The 18,494-nt window shown below is 47.8% G+C and overlaps 4 protein-coding genes across 6 annotated transcripts in view; 2 read left to right on the top strand and 2 right to left on the bottom strand.

Annotated features, from left to right (window-relative positions):
- Window positions 1–3,543, bottom strand: part of vps13c (vacuolar protein sorting 13 homolog C) — an 80,557-nt gene extending 77,014 nt beyond the window's left edge. For all 3 annotated transcript variants that reach the window (XM_038700593.1, XM_038700591.1, XM_038700592.1), the window contains exon 1: window positions 3,358–3,543. In XM_038700593.1, coding sequence (XP_038556521.1) covers window positions 3,358–3,457 — 100 coding nt within the window. In that variant the 5' untranslated portion in view covers window positions 3,458–3,543. The remainder of the gene's footprint in view (window positions 1–3,357) is intronic.
- Window positions 3,544–11,261: 7,718 nt separating this feature from the next.
- On the top strand, window positions 11,262–13,139 carry LOC119890761 (agouti-related protein-like). The gene is made up of 3 exons (XM_038702157.1): window positions 11,262–11,474; window positions 12,689–12,780; window positions 12,891–13,139. The coding sequence occupies exons 1-3, from the start codon at window positions 11,336–11,338 to the stop codon at window positions 13,074–13,076; spliced, it is 417 nt and encodes a 138-aa protein (XP_038558085.1). The 5' UTR covers window positions 11,262–11,335; the 3' UTR covers window positions 13,077–13,139.
- A 1,545-nt stretch (window positions 13,140–14,684) lies between these two features.
- On the bottom strand, window positions 14,685–18,226 carry LOC119890061 (chymotrypsin A-like). The gene is made up of 7 exons (XM_038701087.1): window positions 18,109–18,226; window positions 17,752–17,855; window positions 17,602–17,681; window positions 15,937–16,015; window positions 15,670–15,850; window positions 14,984–15,117; window positions 14,685–14,900 (listed from the first exon to the last, which is right to left on the bottom strand). The coding sequence occupies exons 1-7, from the start codon at window positions 18,158–18,160 to the stop codon at window positions 14,739–14,741; spliced, it is 792 nt and encodes a 263-aa protein (XP_038557015.1). The 5' UTR covers window positions 18,161–18,226; the 3' UTR covers window positions 14,685–14,738.
- On the top strand, window positions 15,124–15,654 carry LOC119890064 (keratin-associated protein 4-5-like; the record flags this gene model as incomplete). Its single annotated transcript, XM_038701089.1, has 1 exon — window positions 15,124–15,654. A coding segment is annotated over one exon (357 nt), but the record flags the coding sequence as incomplete, so codon positions are not given.
- Window positions 18,227–18,494: the final 268 nt, after the last annotated feature.

Here is an 18,494-nt window from a genome sequence, read left to right as displayed (position 1 = left end):
TGTTAGCTATGCTTTTATTTTGAAAGTTAGGACAGGAATCTAAGGCTTCCTGTTACACTACAACAGCTTCCGGACGCAATAAAATAATTTTACACGCACACACTCAGATACCCCTGTATTTCAGTGTATATGCGCGCAGTGTCAGTGCGTGTGTGACAGTTTTCAGTGTGCGTGTCTGTTTTTTAATGTTTTCACCCTAATCGGCCTCTCATAGAGTTCTGTTTCTTTTTGTGTGGATCAACACACCTGTGTGTACACACACACGTATATAAACAGACCTGCACACACACACACATATAAACAGACCTGCACACACACACATACCTGTACACACCTGCACACACACACACCTGTAAACACCTGTACACACACACATACCTGTACACACCTGCACACACACACACACACACACGTATATAAACAGACCTGCACACACACACATACCTGTACACACCTGCACACACACACACACCTGTAAACACCTGTACACACACACATACCTGTACACACCTGCACACACACACACACACACACGTATATAAACAGACCTGCACACACACACATACCTGTACACACCTGCACACACACACATACCTGTACACACCTGTACACACACACACACACACACACGTATATAAACAGACCTGCACACACACCCCTGTACACACACACACACCTGTACACACACACACACACACACATATCTGTACACACACACACGTATACACACACACACACCTGTACACACACACACCTGTACACACACACACACACACACACACACACACCACACATATCTGTACACACACACACACGCGTATATACACACATATCTGTACACACACACACACGTATATACACACATATCTGTACACACACACACACACGTATATACACACACATCTGTACACACACACACACACACGTATATACACACACATCTGTACACACACACACACACCTGTACAAACACGCACACTCACAAACACCTGTATATACACACACACCTATATATACACACACACTCACAAACACCTGTATATACACACACCTATATATACACACACACACACACACACACACACACACCTGTATACACACACACACACACACACACCTGTATACACACACACACACCTGTATACACACACACACACACACACACCTGTATATACACACACACACACACACCTGTATATACACAAACACACACACACCTGTATATACACACACACACACACACACACACACACACCTGTATATACACACACACACACACACACACACACACCTGTATATACACACACACACACACACACACACACACCTGTATATACACACACACACACACACACACACACCTGTATACACACACACACACACACACACACACCTGTATACACACACACACACCACACACACACACCTGTATACACACACACACACACACACACCTGTATACACACACACACACCTGTATACACACACACACACACACACACCTGTATATACACACACACACACACTGTATATACACAACACACACACACCTGTATATACACACACACACACACACACACACCACACCTGTATATACACACACACACACACACACACACACACCTGTATATACACACACACACACACACACACACACCTGTATATACACACACACACACACACACACACACACACCTGTATACACACACACACACACACACACACACCTGTATACACACACACACACACACACACACACACCTGTATACACACACACACACACACACCTGTATACACACACACACCTGTATACACACACACACCTGTATACACACACACACACACACACACCTGTTATACACACACACACACACCTGTATACACAAACACACACACACCTGTATATACACACACACACACACACACACACACACCTGTATACACACACACACACACACACACACACACACACCTGTATATACACACACACACACACACACACACACACCTGTATATACACACACACACACACACACACACACACACTGTATACACACACACACACACACACACACACCTGTATACACACACACACACACACACACCTGTATACACACACACACACACACACACACACTTGTATATACACACACACACACACACACACACCTGTATATACACACACACACACACACCTGTATATACACACACACACACACACACACACCTGTATATACACACACACACACACACACACACCTGTATATACACACACACACACACACACACACCTGTATACACACACACACACACACACACCTGTATATACACACACACACACACACACACACACACACCTATATATACACACACACACACACACACACACACACACACACACACACACACACACACACACACACCTGTATATACACACACACACACACACCTGTATATACACACACACACACACACCTGTATATACACACACACACACCTGTATATACACACCCACACACCCACACACACCTGTACACACACACACACACACACACTTGTACACACACACACACACACACTTGTACACACACACACACACACACACACACACACACTTGTACACACACACACACACACACACACACACACACACACACACACACATACATTTGTACACACACACACACACACACACATTTCTGTACACACACACACACACGCAGGTAGAGTCGGATGTGTGTTAAGCTGATCAGCAGGTTTTGGATTCTCAGCTGAATTAACTCTGGCAGTGTGTCAGATGAGCAGCTGAGTTTCTGTTCGGATCTGCAGGAACACACGGATCTGAGATCAGAGAGTTTGTTTACCCGCCTGCCGACGCTCAGTGACGGAGAGGTTATCACGCCCACCAAACCTCCTTCGAACACCTGCTAAGTTAATGTGACCGAGGTTTCTGCACTTTCTGTTTTCTGAATGTAGCGATCAAACAATAATGACCCTTCCCTGATGATCAAGGCCACACATGCAACAAACATCGTCTCTGTGACGAACTCAACCTGACGTTCATGACCGCGACACACAGCTCGCTTCCGCTAACGTCTCTGTCAGATAACGCAGCGCAGCAGGCGACGCTTCCAACAAACTTTCCCATTTCACCCGAACAACAGCTGACTGCTGGTTTACACTAATGCCGACTTTAAGAGGAGAACCTGGAGATTAGCGTCAGATGTTCCGACATGTTCTGCGGTGCGTTCGTGCTCGTTTAGAAAGCAGGGAGTTTTAAAGCGTGATGTTTCTGAACAGAGTCTGGCGTCTCCGTGTGTAACCGCGGTTGCTGTGCTAGCTAGATGCTGAGCTCACCTCCCCAGATCCCGATCTTGAGCTGGGACTTGTCAAGGTTCTCCACGTAGTCCCCGATGAACTTGTTGAGCAGGTCGCTGACCACAGACTCGAAGACCATGACTGAAAGCTCCGGGTCGGACCTGCACCAGAGCCTCTGTCAGCCTTCTGTTGATTTCCGGTTCAGATGACGAGAGAAATAAAGGATCGACTCTCTCTGGGATCGACTGCTCTGTGTGATTAGTGTGTGAGCATGGATCAGCTGACTGTGAGTCAGAAGCAACCCATTATCATGGATCTTTATCCATTAACTGATCCATTTTCCAGTTAAATCACTACATTTATTAACACAATCATGCACACTGAAAAAGATATTGAATATTTCACCTCAAACATGGAACATTAAAAACACCTATATCAAATATTCACAATTTTTCAATTACAATTACAATATTTCTAACAGACAACTCCAGGTAAAGACTACAACTGTATAAACAAAGTATCAAAGTCAAAATCAATTAAACTTATTTATTTATTTTTTAACAATTTTGAAACAGAAGAATAAAATATAAAAAAGCATTAACACAATACAAAACATCAAAAGCAAATAAAGAAAACTAAATGGGAATTTGGCCTTTACTTTCTTGCCACTCTCATATTTCAGCCTCAGGGTTGATTGCCTCTGTCACCTTTGCATTAATCTGCTTCATCTGGTAATGTTAAGGAATGTTTGAAGGGGGGCGGCATCTCTTTACAGTTGTGAACAAGGTGGGAGTTTGAGGTCTTTGTTTAAAGCGGGGCTAATTGGCGTCTTGGCCTGCGGTTTACATTCAGCTTCTGTTCCAGAGGAGCAAACAGACTGAAGGGAGGATCAGTACACAGGTGCAAATGGAGCGCAGCAGGTAAGAGTCCAAATAAAGTAGATTCAACAGGGCGGAAATAATCCAAATCACAGAAACAGGACACGGAGTACAGGGAGCAGAGCAGTTAATTAATAAAGCTGTAAATCAGTGATGAGCTGCTGGAGATGTGATGTGTGTTTAGAGACTGTGATACCTGAGCAGGACCTGGAAGGACTGAATCCATTGACCTGAGCTCTGAGACGGTGCACGGTAGAAAACGCGGTGGCGCTGAGGCTACAGGAACTGAGTTCAGTCTTTTATTCAGGACAGTGTTTCTGATGGTAGCTGTTTATCTGCCAATCACGTGGTTGGATTCTCTGCAGTAAAGCGTCAGGGTTAGACCTCTGCACCTGCACAGGATTAATTCTGAATTTGACTCCACTGATCCTGCGCCCTTTTCTTTATCCGTAAATGTCGCACTCGTCTGTCTGTGAACATGTGAAGTATTCTGTGGACAGTCCGACACTTTGTTGAGTAACATAGACTGACTGGATGTACAAAGCAAAGCCGGGCTGGACTGAACCTGTTGAAGAGCTTTCAAAGTCTGTGCAGAGTCATAAGAGACGACATAAACATTCCTCATGTTCCTCATTTTAATATAAGAAACGGACAAATGCACATTTTAAATTTGTGAAGATACTATGAGGTCTGACTCACCTGCAAAGGAACAACAGTGATTGCTGAGTGAAAGAGTGAAAAACTGGTTCAGAGGTTTAGACTGATTATTATGAGCTGTGTTAAAACCCTTAACGTCTCTGAGGCTAAAAGATAACAAGGCAACATTTAGAAAACTCTTTGGTTTGGGTTTTCAGTTCCTGGTGTTGTACCTGATTTTATTTTATCTGTAATGTCATCTTGAAAAACTCAAACTCATCAGACTGGTCTTCGTGGATTTCTCAGGTGCTTTTAACACGGTGCATCATCACCTGATGGGACAAAAAACTGCTCCAAACGGACGTGAACTCGCGCCTTATTCTCTGGATCCTGTCTTTTCTGACAGATAGAAACAAGAGGGTCCGAGTCAACGGTCTCCACCGGAGCCCCACTAAGCTCTGAAATCTCACCGGTTCTGTACACACTATACACTAATGACTGCAGGAGCACTAACCCCGGTGTAACATCCCTTAAATATCCCGACGACACTGTGATCATGGACACCACTAACTCACTATATCAGCCTGGTTTGGATCATCATCTAACATCCATCCATCGCAACTCACTAAACAAAGTCATAACAAAATAATCGTACAAGTGCAGGAACCACTTATCAGTATTTACAACAGGAGGACTAAACTAAAAGGAACACACTCACAGTCTCCTACCCTCAGGCCAGAGATCCAGATCACTCACATTCAGGACTAAGAGAGCCATGACAAGTTTTGTGCCCACGTCCATCAGAAACATGAACGGCTGATTAACTCATTCATCTATGTGTGTGTGTCCGTGTGTGTGCGGATTGGTGATTGATTGTCTTTTTATTATCATGTATTTATTGTACTTTTCAAGCTTATTTACATAGAACTGTTTATTACTTACATGTAATGTGTGTGTGTGTGTGTGTGTGTGTGGTATATTGTGCTGAATACAAGCGTCTCTTTGTAAAACCAGGAGACGGTTTACAGCCCTGCAGAGCACAAAATACTGGAGGAAATGTAAACAGCCCTGAGGCTGAAGCCACAGATTCTTTTCCACGTCACTACGGAAATCTTCATCAGTTTAGGACACGTTTACAGACATGTAGAAAATGTGCTTGACAGATTATGACAACGTGTTCAACCGTTGTGCAAGTAGTGATTTATGAAACGAACGAGATGTTTTGAGGCGTCAGACTGTTCAACAGAGAACCGGTAGGATCCATCGTGATCAACATGACATAAGATAATGCAGGAAACAGCAGACGGTTGTCATGTAATAATCATGTGCAATTTGTTCAAAAGAATGAGAAATTGCTTTTAACGATATGCACGAGTGACGAGATGATGTGGAGGTTGAACAAGTAGTTTTAAGATTTAAGAAAGGTTCTAAAGGTTCTGTGCTGAACAATAAAACAGTGATTTCTATTACGATAAAGTTTCTGATGTACGTCCCTGTGGGGAGTGTTTTCGTGAGCGCTCTCTGAGACTTTTGGTTAAACAGGTTTATTTCGTGTTCCGGTGCCTTCAGGGACGTTTGGAGGTGAGATTATCGGTTTGGTGACGCAGACTGTGTGAAGAGCTTTAAAAATAAGTGCTTATAGTTTTGACTGTTGCATCTTAGCAACTGAAAACAAACTGTCTTCAGGAGTTTTTTTAAATAAATTTCCAGAAAGAGAAAAGTTTTTGATCTTTGATCTCGCTTCCTGTTGTTTGTCCTGGTCTTCATCAGACATCAGAGTTTGCATTGGACAGATGTTTCATCTGCTGCTGATGCATTATGTGTAATATTATTATTGTTATTCAGAGGTTTTCATCTGCAACAGCTGATAACCCTACACTGTCACCACGGCAACAGCCTGAAACAGGAAGTGCATGAGAGCTGTTTTTGTTGCGAGCCTGATCAGGACTAACTAGTTCCATTAGGACCGCTTCCCGATTGATTGCCGCTGAGTGCGGCGGTGATGTCACCGGCGTGTCACAGTTCAGAGAAACGGCGCCATGTTTGCAGATGGAGGACGAGGAGGACGGAGCAGCAGATTGATGATAATAGGAGGAGGAGGAGTGGAGCCGCTGCTCTAATGTCCTCCAGTGGAAATGCTAATAGAACATATTAAAGAGCGGGACGGAAAACAGGAAGTCACATCTCACAGCTCAACTCTGATTAGGAACGTTTCAGAACTCATTAGGGCTCAAACAGCAACGTCTGCGTGGACCCTGCTGCCCACCTGAACACTGCTGGTTTGGGTCTCAGCTGGGGGAAGAGCTGCTGCAGGAGGAGACGGGGTCTCCGACCTGAGCTTTGGTGGAGGTTCCCTGAAGAAGAAGAAGAAGAAGAAGAATATTTGATGTCAAAACTTAACTGGCCCTCTGTGACAGGGTCATGTGCAGCTCTGTGAAACTGAAATCTAACAGCAGCCTGGACCATTTCCTCCAAACAAGAGCCACCTCACCATGTAAGCCGTCCTCCTCCTTCCTTTACTGCACCATCTTTGCCTGACATTAGTTCTTCTGCTTCATAAAAACTTCTCCACATCTGCCGAAAATGTTTTCCAGCAGAAAATCCTTAAATGAGGAGAAAGGCAGATGGCAGGATCCAGAGAGCAAGTCACCCTCTGTCAGCTTCTGCTTCCAGCGTTTCAGTAACTCCTGTAGACCTTAGTCCCAGCTAGAAGGAGGAGGAGGAGGAGGAGGAGGAGGAGGAGGAGGAGAAAGGCAGATGGCAGGATCCAGAGAACAAGTCACCCTCTGCTTCCAGCGTTTCAGTAACTCCTGTAGACCTTAGTCCCAGCTAGAAGGAGGAGGAGGAGGAGGAGGAGGAGGAGGAGGAGGAGAAAGGCAGATGGCAGGATCCAGAGAGCAAGTCACCCTCTGGCAGCTTCTGCTTCCAGCGTTTCAGTAACTCCTGTAGACCTTAGTCCCAGCTAGAAGGAGGAGGAGGAGGAGAAGGAGAAGGAGAAGGAGAAGGAGGAGGAGGAGAGGGAGGAGGAGGAGAAGGAGAAGGAGGAGGAGGGAGGAGGAGAAAGGCAGATGGCAGGATCCAGAGAACAAGTCACCCTCTGTCAGCTTCTGCTTCCAGCGTTTCAGTAACTCCTGTAGACCTTAGTCCCAGCTAGAAGGAGGAGGAGAAGGAGGAGGAGGAGGAGAAGGAGGAGGAGAAGGAGAAGGAGGAGAAAGGCAGATGGCAGGATCCAGAGAGCAAGTCACCCTCTGTCAGCTTCTGCTTCCAGCGTTTCAGTAACTCCTGTAGACCTTAGTCCCAGCTAGAAGGAGGAGGAGGAGGAGGAGGAGGATGAGGAGAAGGAGGAGAAGAGGGAGGAGGAGGAGGAGGAGGAGGAGGAGAAGGAGGAGAAGGAGGAGAAGGAGGAGGAGGAGGAGGAGGAGGAGGAGAAGGATGAGGAGAAGAGGGAGGAGGAGGAGGAGCAGAAGAAGGAGGAGGAGGAGAAGGAGAAGGAGAAGGAGAAGGAGGAAGAGGAGGAGGAGAAGGAGAAGGAGAAGGAGGAGGAGAAGGAGAAGGAGAAGGAGGAGGAGGGGGAGGAGAGGGAGGAGAAGGAGGAGGAGGAGGAGGAGAAGGAGGAGAAGGAGGAGAAGGAGAAGGAGAAGGAGAAGGAGGAGGAGGAGGAGGAGAAGGAGAAGGAGGAGGAGAAGGAGAAGGAGAAGGAGGAGGAGGAGGAGGAGAAGGAGGAGGAGTAGGAGAAGGAGAAGGAGGAGAAGGAGGATGAGGAGAAGGAGAAGGAGAAGGAGGAGAAGGAGGAGAAGAGGAAGGAGGAGAAGAGGAAGGAGGAGAAGGAGGAGAAGGAGGAGGAGGAGGAGGAGAAGGAGGAGAAGAGGAAGGAGGAAAAGGAGGAGAAGGAGAAGGAGGAGAAGAGGGAGGAGGAGGACAAGGAGAAGGAGGAGGACAAGGAGGAGAAGGAGGAGAAGGAAAAGGAGGAGAAGGAGGAGAAGGAGAAGGAGGAGGAGGAGAAGGAGGAGAAGGAGAAGGAGGAGAAGTGTTGTTTCTTTATGATTATTTTTCTTTCACTTAAAGAATTCAGTTCAGCTCTGACAGTTTAAAGAAACGCTCCCTAAAGTCTCTAAGGTCACAGTCTAGATGATGATGATGATGCAGAGATGATGGCCACGCCCCCCCCAGGAGGCTTTAAATGGCCCCACGTCCCCTCCACAGAGAGACAACACAGAGTCACAGCGACAGGTGAGTCCCCTCTCTCTCTCTCTCTCTCTCGCTCTCTCTGTGAGAGTCTGGGTCTCTCGCCCTCCCTCTCTCTCTCTCTCTCTCGATCTCCTCGCTCTCTGTGAGAGTCTGGGTCTCTCGCCCTCTCTCTCTCTCTCTCTCTCTCTCTCTCGCTCTCTCTCTGTGAGAGTCTGGGTCTCTCGCCCTCTCTCTCTCTCTCTCTCTCTCTCGCTCTCTCTCTGTGAGAGTCTGGGTCTCTCGCCCTCCCTCTCTCTCTCTCTCTCGCTCTCTCTCTGTGAGAGTCTGGGTTCTCGCCCTCTCTCTCTCTTATTATTTAATATCCTATAATTCATCTTGTTGGACTTTACTTACAGCGAATCATTCGGCTGGTTTCTTTTCGTTTGAAAAGTGTTAAATCTAAAAGGAAAGACTCGTTTTATACGAAACATCTGGATCAGGTGGGAGACAGATGTTCGGTGTCACAGCTGGGGCTGAAATATTGACGATAAAGAAGACAGATGATCCGATGATGTCATCAAACGCAGAGACGATCAACGCTTTGTACTTTTACAATCAGACTCTTGTCTTTGTTCACTTTGGAAATCTGTCCTCACACGCCATGTTGTAAATGTACACATGTTTTATTTTTACTGCAGTATTCTGGATCATTACTTCATGATTTCTTCTTGAACTTCTACTGTTCCATCCTTTAATCCTTTAAGTTCCTCTGCTTCAAAATGTTGCTTTAGTAAACGCACAGAAGGATCATCAGCAAAATGTACAGTGGTCACTTTGTGTCGAAGTGGCTCAGATAACAGGTGTGACGTTACGCTCGGCTCACCGGTTTCTCGGCTCACGAGAAAAGACGAGAGGATTTTAAACATTAAACACATTCTGGAGACATTTCTGCACCAGTTCATGGAGGAAATGTCTTTTTTATGAAAACACAGCGAAACACAGGTGAAATTCAAAACCTAAAAATCTTACAAAACGTGTTTTCTTATTCTGCAAATAAGTCCTCAGTGTCCACCGTGTCCTCCGTGCCCTCATCCTCCTCACTGTCCTCATCCTCTTCAATGTCCTCATCCTCCTCAGTGTCCTCATCCTCCTCCGTGCCCTCATCCTCCTCAGTGTCCTCCGTGTCCTCATCCTCCTCACTGTCCTCATCCTCCTCACTGTCCTCATCCTCCTCCGTGCCCTCATCCTCAGTGTCCTCCGTGTCCTCATCCTCCTCACTGTCCTCATCCTCCTCCGTGCCCTCATCCTCCTCAGTGTCCTCCGTGTCCTCATCCTCCTCACTGTCCTCATCCTCCTCACTGTCCTCATCCTCCTCACTGTCCTCATCCTCCTCCGTGCCCTCCTCCTCAGTGTCCTCCGTGTCCTCATCCTCCTCACTGTCCTCATCCTCCTCACTGTCCTCATCCTCCTCCGTGCCCTCATCCTCAGTGTCCTCCGTGTCCTCATCCTCCTCCGTGCCCTCATCCTCCTCAGTGTCCTCAGTGTCCTCCTCATTGTCCTCAGTGTCCTCAGTGTCCTCAGTGTCCTCATCCTCCTCAGTGTCCTCCTCATTGTCCTCAGTGTCCTCATCCTCCTCATTGTCCTCAGTGTCCTCATTGTCCTCAGTGTCCTCCGTGTCCTCATCCTTCTCAGTGTCCTCACTGTCCTCATTCTCCTCAGTGTCCTCATCCTCCTCACTGTCCTCATCCTCCTCACTGTCCTCAGTGTCCTCATCCTCCTTAGTGTCCTCAGTGTCCTCCTCAATGTCCTCAGTGTCCACAGCGTCCTCATCCTCCTCACTGTCCTCATCCTCCTTAGTGTCCTCACTGTCCTCATCCTCCTTAGTGTCCTCAGTGTCCACAGCGTCCTCAGCGTAAAGGACACCTGTGTATGTATCTGTAAAGGAACTACGTTCAGTACACGTTTCCTTCTGAAATGTACTGCAGTATAAGTATACAGTAACAGGGAAAGTACCTATACTTCAGTACAGCAGTCAGTAAATGTGCTGAGTTGAAGACAGCATGGCTCTGCACTGTGACTCAGATCAGAAAGATTTAATCCAGAATCCTGCAGCAGCGTGTGAACAGGTTTCCAGGTTTCCAGGTTTCCAGGTTTCCAGGCTGTAGGCTCCAGGCTCCAGGCTCCTGGCTCCAGGTCACCTGCTGTGTTAGGAAGGCATTATCTCCCTCAGATGAACTCAGCCTTGTTTCTTCCTTTCAGAGCTCTTGGTGGAGACGCTGAGGATTGTGGGACTTGTGGTGCAGAATCTTCTTCTTCTTCTCCTCTGTGACGGCAGGATGTTGGGCTCGGTGCTGCTATGCTGTTGGTCCTTCAGCCTGCTCCGGCTCTCCTCCTCTCTGGTTCACGGAAACATCCATCTGGACGACGGTCCGGCCGCCGGCCGCCGCGCCGAGACCGCATACCTGTCTGACCTCGGTCAGTAAGCCCTGTCCAATCAGTGACGCACCACAGCAGGACTCAGAGAAAGAGGGAAAGTCTGATGACAGATCAGTCAGATATCAAGCTGAAGCAGGAGGACACAGTGGAAACACATGAAACACTGCAGGTGTTGGATCAGTGTGCCGCACTGAGGAAACGCTGGGTGATTCTCACAGTTTGTTTCAGCAGGATGATCCTCTCAGGGTCGGTCCTGTTCTCCACTGGCTCCTGGTACTCCGGTAGTTAAAATCAACACGTGTGTACTTTAAATGATCAAATCAAAATATCAGGTCAGATCTGGTTCCAGTCACTGAAACAGGTTCAGTTACTCTGCAGTCCTGTTGGTCCACAGTGATCTCACAGTGTGATGAGGACTTTGTAGTCCAGCAGATAAGTTTATGATGAGTCTCGTGCAGCTTCACCGCAGGAGAGGATCTGAGTCACACCTGAGCAGGAAGACCTGGTGATGTTAACCCCAGCTGTGAGAACTGTGAGGACTAACTCCTACAGAAACTTCAAACATCAGGGACATCCTGTCTCAGAGTAATGTAGAGAACTAGTCCACTGCTGCAGCTCGTGTTCTGACAGGAACCAGGAAAAGAGATCACATTTCTCCTGTTTTAGCTTCTCTGCATTGGCTTCCAGTAAAATCCAGAATAGAATTTAAAATCATTCTTCTTACCTACAAAGCTCTTAATGGTCAGGCACCATCTTATCTTAAAGAGCTCATAGTACCTTACTACCCCACCAGAGCACTGCGCTCCCAGAATGCACCTGTGGTTCCTAGAGTCTCCAAAAGTAGACTAGGAGCCAGAGCGTTCAGCTATCAAGCTCCTCTCCTGTGGAACCAGGTTCCAGTTTGGGTTCAGGAGGCAGACACCATCTCCACATTTAAGAGTAGGCTTAAGACTTTCCTCTTTGATAAAGCTTATAGTTAGGGCTGGCTCAGGTAGTCCTGAACTACAGTACATTCTACTGTGACTGTGTACTGTGTTTTTCCATGAGATGATTTTAATGCACGTGGTTCTTCTGATCTAACTGCTGTGGGTCGACTGAGAGGACTAACGTGGACTGGAAGGTGAAGGTCGGACCTGTATTTGCGCTGCAGATCTCTGAACGAGCGTTTGGCTTTTTGTTTCATCCTGAAGGCAGAAGGAGGGATGAAGGGGGACGACAGGTAACAGGTCTGCCTTCTGTCTTGTGTCCTGCAGAGAGAAGCCACGTCCCCGACGCCGACCTCCTACCTGTGGACTCAGTGGAGGATCCCTTCCTGATGGACCCAGGGTCCTACGACGAGGTGGGTGTGGCTTATTCGCTGTTAAAGAGACAGTACGCTGCGTGATGACGTTTCTTCAGCTGTTACCGTGACTGGATCTGCTTCCTGTTTGTGTTCATCTACTTCCTGTTTTTCAGGACTCGTCCTTGCAGCTGCAGGGTCGGGCCATGCGCTCGCCTCGCCGCTGCATCCCCCACCAGCAGTCGTGTCTGGGTTACCCGCTGCCCTGCTGCGACCCCTGTGACACCTGCTACTGCCGCTTCTTCAACGCCATCTGCTACTGCCGCCGAGTCGGCCACGCCTGCCCTCCCAGGCGCACCTGATGCGTAGAAAGCGTGTTGATGCTCTTTCTGTTGCGTGTCGAACAAAATGTGCTGTTTGTGTAATAAACCACTAATTCAAAAAGATGTTAACGTGTTTCTTTATGAAGTTAAAATATGTGTTTTATACTTTTACCTTCCCGTCTTTATGCTAAGCTAGGCTAACACATCCTGCAGGGAGGTGTCTGTATGAGCCGGCTCCCATCTCTAGGATACAGGTATACAGGATGTTAATCATTCATTAACCATCCTGATCTAGTAGATTAGTGTTATTTATACAGATGTGTAGTATTCAGTATACAGGTACTTATTATATATTATTATATATATTATATTATACTTAACCCTCAGTATGACAGAATATTTCAGTTCTGCAGATGAAGAATCTCAATAATCCGTGAATGATTCGTTCTTTGATTATTTTGTTTCAAAACCGAATCGTAAAAAAAACAAAAAACAAGTCGTTTTCTGTTGTTTTAAAACCAAAACAGAAAATATCGATTTTGATATTTAATGTGTAGCTTTGTGTGTTGATAAACCTGCAGCAGATACACTTGAGCGATGTCATTAAGATGAGCCTCAACATCAACATAAGGCTCAATGTTCAAAAAGAAAGAAACAAGCTCGTGCTGAATGTGAACATTTCAGGCATTGTTTATTCCTGTCATTATTATTATATGCAGCCATTTTGCTACAATTAGAGTAGAGAAGACTCAACAGCTGCGGCAGCCTCTTGCACTGTTTGGACCCGACCTTGGAAGAATTTAGAAAGTTGCCTCCAGCTGCAGTAGCACATGGATCATGCGTAAAATCCGGAGCCAGAGGGAACGACCACTGACTGTCCACTCCGCGGGTTCCACTGGCAACACAACCCATAGAAATACCATATTGACCCCCCAAAATATCACAAATCGTGTTTTCAGGGGAGCTCATGTCTTATTAAGAGGAGTCAAGCTTCCCATGGCTCCCCTGTAGTTTGGACCTGGTTGTAGGCTTGAGGGAAAAAATCCTTGATTAACATATTCGGGTATTTTCTTAGATCGCTCAAGTAACCAGCTGCTTCAGATCTGCCCAAAACAAAATGCTGCCTGGATGCTGACGTCACTAGTTGACTGGAAGTGAGAGAAGAGTGTTTGAGTGGCAAAGCAACGCGCCTCAAAGAAGAGTTGTTTTTATTCCAGTGAGTTTGAACCCAGCTTCACAAAATCTTGCAAGAAAAAGTGACCTACATGTTCTGTAATTTCTTTTTTTGTATGTGGCTGTAATATACAATCATATTCGCCACAGTCACTGTGAGACACGATGCGACTTGAAAAGAAATAGCCTATATGATGTGGGTCTGGACGGAGGCAGACCACGTACAGCAGCCGGAGAACCAGTAGGGATACAACAGCGGTCACAGATAGAACAGAACGCAGCTGCTGTGTTTTTCCGTTTAAAACAGAAAACCCCAAAAACGACTTGTCGTTTGGGTTTTCTGTTTTGGTTTTGAAACTAAATAATCAAAGAACGAACACTACACGGGTTAATCTTCACATTCATTTCTTAGTTTCTGTAACAAATGATGAAGTGACTTGGCAGCGAGCGTCATGAACACACGACAAGGACCAGTTTCAGGGTTTCTGTGTTTTATTGATGATCAGGATGGAGCTGAAAGCTTTCTGCTCAGTTGGCAGCGAGGATCTGATCCACCCAGGAGCGCAGCTCGGTGACGCGGGCGTAAACGCCGGGGGAAGTGGGAGTGCAGGTTCCGCTGCCCCAAGACACGATACCGACCAGAGTCCAGACTCCGCCCTTCTGGCAGACCAGAGGACCACCGGAGTCGCCCTGCAGAACAACAAACAAACAAAGAGATGAGTAAACTACCCAAGCTAACCATCAAAAATCTACCGTACGTCTGCACCACCCACCATGCAGGAGGAGGCCCCGGCGGCTCCGGCGCAGATCATCAGGTTGGTGATCTTGTTGCCCCAGTAACGACTGCACTGCTCATTGGTCAGCAGGGGGAGGGAGGCCTGCTGCAGCAAGGCGGGGGTGTCGGGAGCTGTAACACAAACACATCGCTAATAAACACGGTCTGGGCTGCAGGTCTACGTGCTACAGGTCTACGTGCTGCAGGTCTACGTGCTGCAGGTCTGCGTGCTGCAGGTCTGCGTGCTACAGGTCTGCGTGCTACAGGTCTACGTGCTGCAGGTCTACATGCTGTAGGTCTACGTGCTACAGTTCTATGTGCTGCAGGTCTGCGTGCTGCAGGTCTGCGTGCTGCAGGTCTACGTGCTGCAGGTCTACGTGCTGCAGGTCTACGCGCTACAGGTCTGCGCGCTACAGGTCTGCGCGCTACAGGTCTGCGTGCTGCAGGTCTACGTGCTGCAGGTCTACGTGCTGCCCCCGGTGCAGGTTTCTGTAAGACAACCTCAGTCTGGCTGCACGGTGAAACACAGAGACTTCAGGTCGTCAGGACTACAAAACATTTAGATTCTGAGCCGACTTGTTAACCTGAGGTTTGATGGGAAACTTTTAAGAGACTATAACCGCCTGAATTTCTCTACATGCCCCTGCTCTCTCCTGATTGGCCGGCTCATGCAGGCGCTCTCACCGTTGTAGCGGGTCAGGCCCCAGCCGCTGGTCACGCACTTCATGCCTCCGGGGAAGTTGTCTCCGGTCTCGGCCAAGCACACGGGGGACACGTGCGTGTTGAGCTGGGCGGGGCTGGCCAGCTTGATGAGCAGGATGTCGTTGTTGATGGTGAAGCCGTTGTAGCGGGGGTGCTTGAACACCTGACAGGAAATGACATCATTATGAGCGGCGAACGCACAGGAAGTCCCCGTCTTGAGATGGAAAGCTGCCGCTGTTTGTAACCCACCTTGCCGACCGTCTTGACCTGGATGTTCTCAGAGTTGGAGGAGCGGTCGTGTTCTCCGAGGACCACGCGGTGGGACGTCCTGCACGGAAAGACACGTTAAAGATCACCTGAGACACCTGAAGAGGCTGACTGACAGGAGGCGGAGCCTCATGGAACTACAGAGCATGTTCAGTGTAGGAAACAGGATGAAGGAGACAGGATGAAGGAGACAGGATGAAGGACGAAGGAGACAGGATGAAGGAGACAGGATGAAGGACGAAGGAGACAGGATGAAGGACGAAGGAGACAGGATGTAGGAGACAGGACGAAGGAGACAGGATGAAGGAGACAGGACGAAGGAGACAGGATGTAGGAGACAGGACGAAGGAGACAGGACGAAGGAGACAGGATGTAGGAGACAGGATGAAGGAGACAGGACGAAGGAGACAGGACGAAGGAGACAGGATGAAGGAGACAGGACGAAGGAGACAGGATGAAGGAGACAGGACGAAGGACGAAGGAGACAGGATGAAGGAGACAGGACGAAGGAGACAGGATGAAGAAGACAGGATGAAGGAGACAGGACGAAGGACGAAGGAGACAGGACGAAAGAGACAGGACGAAGGAGACAGGATGAAGGAGACAGGACGAAGGACGAAGGAGACAGGATGAAAGAGACAGGACGAAGGAAGAAGGAGACAGGACGAAGGATGAAGGAGACAGGATGTAGGAGACAGGACGAAGGACAAAGGAGACAGGATGAAAGAGACAGGATGAAGGAGACAGGATGAAAGAGACAGGACGAAGGACGAAGGAGACAGGATGAAGGAGACAGGACGAAGGAGACAGGATGAAGGAGACAGGATGAAGGAGATAGGATGAAGAAGACAGGATGAAGGAGACAGGACGAAGGACGAAGGAGACAGGACGAAAGAGACAGGACGAAGGAGACAGGATGTAGGTGACAGGACGAAGAAGACAGGACGAAGAAGACAGGATGTAGGAGACAAGACGAAGGATGAAGGAGACAGGATGTAGGAGACAGGACGAAGGACAAAGGAGACAGGATGAAAGAGACAGGATGAAGGAGACAGGATGAAAGAGACAGGACGAAGGACGAAGGAGACAGGATGTAGGAGTCATGAAGATGGAGACAGGATATAGGAGACAGGATGAAGAAGACAGGATGAAGGACATAGGACACAAGATATAGGAGACAGGATGAAGGAGACAGGACAAAGGATGAAGGAGACAGGATGGAAGAGACAGGATGGAAGAGACAGGATGAAGGAGACAGGATCTAGGAGACAGAATGAAGGAGACAGGATGAAGGAGACAGGACGTAGGAGACAGGATGGAGGACAAAGGAGACAGGATGAAGGAGACAGAATGTAGGAGACAGGATGTAAGAGACATGATGTAAGAGACAGGATGAAGAAGACAGGATGGAGAAGACAGGATGGAAGAGATAGGATGTAGGAGACAGGTCGTAGGACACAGGATGGAGGACGAAGGAGACAGGATGAAGGAGACAGGATGTAGGAGACAGGATGAAGGAGACAGGACATAGGAGACAGGACGGAGGACGAAGGAGACAGGATGAAGGAGACAGGACAAAGGAGACAGGACGGAGGACAAAGGAGACGGGATGAAGGAGACAGGATTATGGCGGTGGGAGGGGTTTACCTGACGTTGCAGTGGGCGGCCGTCACCACCCAGTTCTCGTTGATCAGAGAGCCGCCGCAGAAATGGAAGCCGGTGGAATCCTGAAACAACCACGAGAGTTAGAGACGTGTTTGTTACACAATACGTGTTTGTGTTTGTGTGCGTGTTTACCTGCAGGGACACCTGCCAGGGCCAGGAGTGAGGCACCGCCTCCTCGCCGTTCACAATACGAGAGTAACCCGAGATGACGGGAGATATGTCGGGAGAGCCGCAACCTGGTGACATCATCATGACATCATTAACAACATGAATTTGAAAGTTTGTTTTGGGAACAGATTACATCAATCACAAAGTTCAGCTTGTAAGATCTGAGACCCTGAAGTCCTGTAGGAGACGCAGCTGATCACTGCCCCCGACTGCAGCTACAGCGCCACCTGCTGGTTGTTAAATAAAACTTCACTGCAGTGGAGGCTCTGTTCTCTTCTTTTCCCAGCATGCTTCACTTCCTTAGTTAAAAGTTTGTCTCACCGTAGGCGGCGCCGGCGAAGGCGAGGCAGGAGAGGATCCACAGGAAGGCCATGGCTCAATCATGTGGGGTCTCTCTGAGCGAGGAGCTTTTATACAGCCAGGGAGCGACGTGATTGGACGGGACAGGAGAGGACATCTTATCAGAGACGTGGGAGTTTGGACAGGTGGAGCTGACGCAGAATTTTCCACCTTTGCAGGCGTGAAGGTTAGAGACGTGTTGCTTCAATACGTCGGCCAATCAGAGTCCAGGAAACGTTTTTTTCTCGTGAGTTTGTTCTGATCTCAACGCACCAAGCAGGAAAGCTTACACCAAAAAAACTAAACATTACACATCTCGCATGATGATGATGGTAATATTAATAATATTTTAAATATATTAAATATAT

This window comes from Micropterus salmoides, unplaced genomic scaffold (assembly GCF_014851395.1).
Source record: "Micropterus salmoides isolate LMB-PRFRI ecotype aquatic unplaced genomic scaffold, ASM1485139v1 Ms_hic_scaffold_6, whole genome shotgun sequence".
Lineage (NCBI taxonomy): Eukaryota > Metazoa > Chordata > Actinopteri > Centrarchiformes > Centrarchidae > Micropterus > Micropterus salmoides.
Note: the sequence above shows the minus strand (reverse complement) of the source record. Positions and strands in the feature narration are given on the sequence as shown.